This window comes from Rhinoderma darwinii, chromosome 1, assembly GCF_050947455.1.
Source record: "Rhinoderma darwinii isolate aRhiDar2 chromosome 1, aRhiDar2.hap1, whole genome shotgun sequence".
In the NCBI taxonomy this organism is placed as follows: Eukaryota; Metazoa; Chordata; class Amphibia; order Anura; family Rhinodermatidae; genus Rhinoderma; species Rhinoderma darwinii.
The window spans coordinates 299,346,396-299,348,741 of record NC_134687.1 but is presented as its reverse complement, the minus strand read 5'-3'; the positions used below and the strand labels follow the sequence as shown (position 1 = coordinate 299,348,741).

The following is a 2,346-nucleotide window of genomic DNA, read 5'->3' as shown; positions in this document are numbered from 1 at the left end:
TGTATTTGGAGCAGTTTTTCATTGGAGTGCGGAACAAGCACCTCTTCTAGTTGGAAGGAAACAGTTTGAGGGATGGGGTTATAAAAGGTTGGAATCTCTGCGAAGTTGGGAACTACAAAGAACTGGGAATATAATGCAAACCTCTTCAAAGCTAAACGTCCTACAGTAAACATGAAGTAGGGTTTTTATTTGAGTACTTTTTCACGGAGTACTCCGTATAGAACAGATTTTAGTATTGTATGTGACTAGTATCGGTTATCACTGCTTACAACTTTGTTTTCCACAGACAGTTCACTATGGCCATGTCCCCTGAGGCGTTCCAGGAGGTAGAAACCACTACTTGTCTCCTGAGTGGCGTTTCCTCAATTGCTTCGAAGATAAGTCGGGCATTTTTATCTGTACTTTTCTTCATTCGCTTTGGAATTTTGCTGGTTGGATGTAAATCAATATGGCAGGATGAAGAAAACGATTTCATTTGCAACTCTTCAAGGTTATTATGTTTGCCAAGTTGTTTTGATGAGTTCTCACCCATCTCCTCCTTCAACCTTTTCGCATTACAAATGGTGGCACTGCTTACACACTCACTATGTGTGGCCTGCTTTTCTCGCCCTGCCTTTCAGGCAAGGGAAGGCTGGTTACAAGTCCAGCTTAGAAGAAAGAAAGTACAGTTCAACCTTCATGTTTTTGGACTGATAAGTAGGATGCTTATTGAGTTCCTCTTCATCCTAACGTACTATAAAGTAACAGAGGGTTTTGTACACCGAAGGACAATTCATTGCCACTCTACACTGTGCGAAAAATCTGTTATATGCACAGATGTAAATTCAACTGTGAAGAATATCTTCAGCTTGTGTCTGTGTGCAGCGTCTGCCACCAGTGCCATGATCTGCCTGTGGGAACTAATAGCCAGCTTACCATTTGTACAGCATATAAACAGTTCATCAACCATTCAGACACCATGTAAAAAGCAGCACTTCTAGATGATTCAGTATTTGCCACTTGTTCTCCTGCAGCATGTTTTATTGCGGAATCTATCAATGGATATGAACAGCCAGTAAATGTCATTATCTGCAACATGAAGAAACATTTACACACAACTTTTGCTTCCCCTCCTAGTAACAGATGTCAGTGGAGGCCATAAGCTTCCAAGGGATACATGAAGATTAGGGACCAAAGTCCACGAGCACTTCCTCTGTATTCCAACTACAATTATCTATGATCACTGCGCGTTGGGTGCTGTATTCCTGCTGTACTACTGCAAATAAGCACCAAGTACAGTGTGTAGTTGAATCTAAGCTGAGCTCAATATGTTAGGTCCCGTTCACATCATGTTTTTTTACACTATGTTTAGTGTGTACACCAGAAAAACTCCCGACGTACGTGCTACTCGTGTCCATAGGGCTCCATTAGCCCGACAGAGAGTCCTTTTGGCTTCCGTCAGGCTGGTATATATATATATATTTTTGATGTATGGAATAGAGTAGTAGACTACAACATATAAGAGGATCGTTATTAACATGGGAGTCTATGGGAGATTATACCACTGTATGGCACACGTCACAGGCTTCCGTTAAACTTATACGTCATAAGCTTTTCATGAAGTATACATTATATGGATGCTGTAATAGCCTTTTGGTGACCGATGCTGAACAGTGGCATCTGTCACCCATAGGCTATTATGGCATCTGTTTAATATATACCATACTTTACGAAAAGATCATGAAAGTTCATGAAGTATACGTTAAATGGATCCGATAATAGTTTATGGGTGACGGATGCCAAACGTAGGACAAAAAACATGATGTGAACATGATGACAGGTGTTGGCAAACTTTGTTTTAGCTTAAGATTAACTAATGCGTATGGCTTCCTTTTATTGACGCCAAGCACCTCTCAAGCCATCATATTGTAAACAAATGAACGTTGATCAAAGTCCTAGGTAACTCAAATGTCATCTGTGTTGGGTGAATAAATACTCTATGCTATTCTTGATCACTGTGGATCATTCTTTATACAATATAATTGACTTGCTAACAGCCATTGATAGATAGTAACAGAGATGTAAATAGAGTTCTTAGGGCCATGGCAAGATTCAGAATTGGCCACAGTCTCCACTGACAGAACACCAAATATACTATTCTTTCAGGTACAAACTTGTGTGTTGATTAATTTCATAATATATATCTGTAGGGGAGTTGTTTTCTGACGTATTAATCTGGCTGCAAGCAAACACCACTAGGTAGAATTAACTGCATATGGATTTATACAGCTAGTAATGAACTCTGTGCTTCCCCTAGTGGCGGCTGCAGGAAGCCTAAATAACAGTGTCACAGTAAAGCCCCTTTAA

The 2,346-nt window shown here is 40.2% G+C and overlaps 1 protein-coding gene across 1 annotated transcript; it reads left to right on the top strand.

Annotated features, from left to right (window-relative positions):
- Window positions 1-296: 296 nt before the first annotated feature.
- On the top strand, window positions 297-989 carry LOC142741721 (gap junction beta-1 protein-like). The gene has a single exon (XM_075851063.1). It carries the CDS (start codon window positions 297-299, stop codon window positions 978-980), a length of 684 nt encoding a protein of 227 aa, XP_075707178.1. The 3' UTR covers window positions 981-989.
- Window positions 990-2,346: the final 1,357 nt, after the last annotated feature.

What these genes read in the sequence shown, in the direction of transcription:
- LOC142741721 (XM_075851063.1), top strand. Translation starts at nt 297, where the DNA reads ATGGCCATGTCCCCTGAGGCGTTCCAGGAGGTAGAAACCACTACTTGT.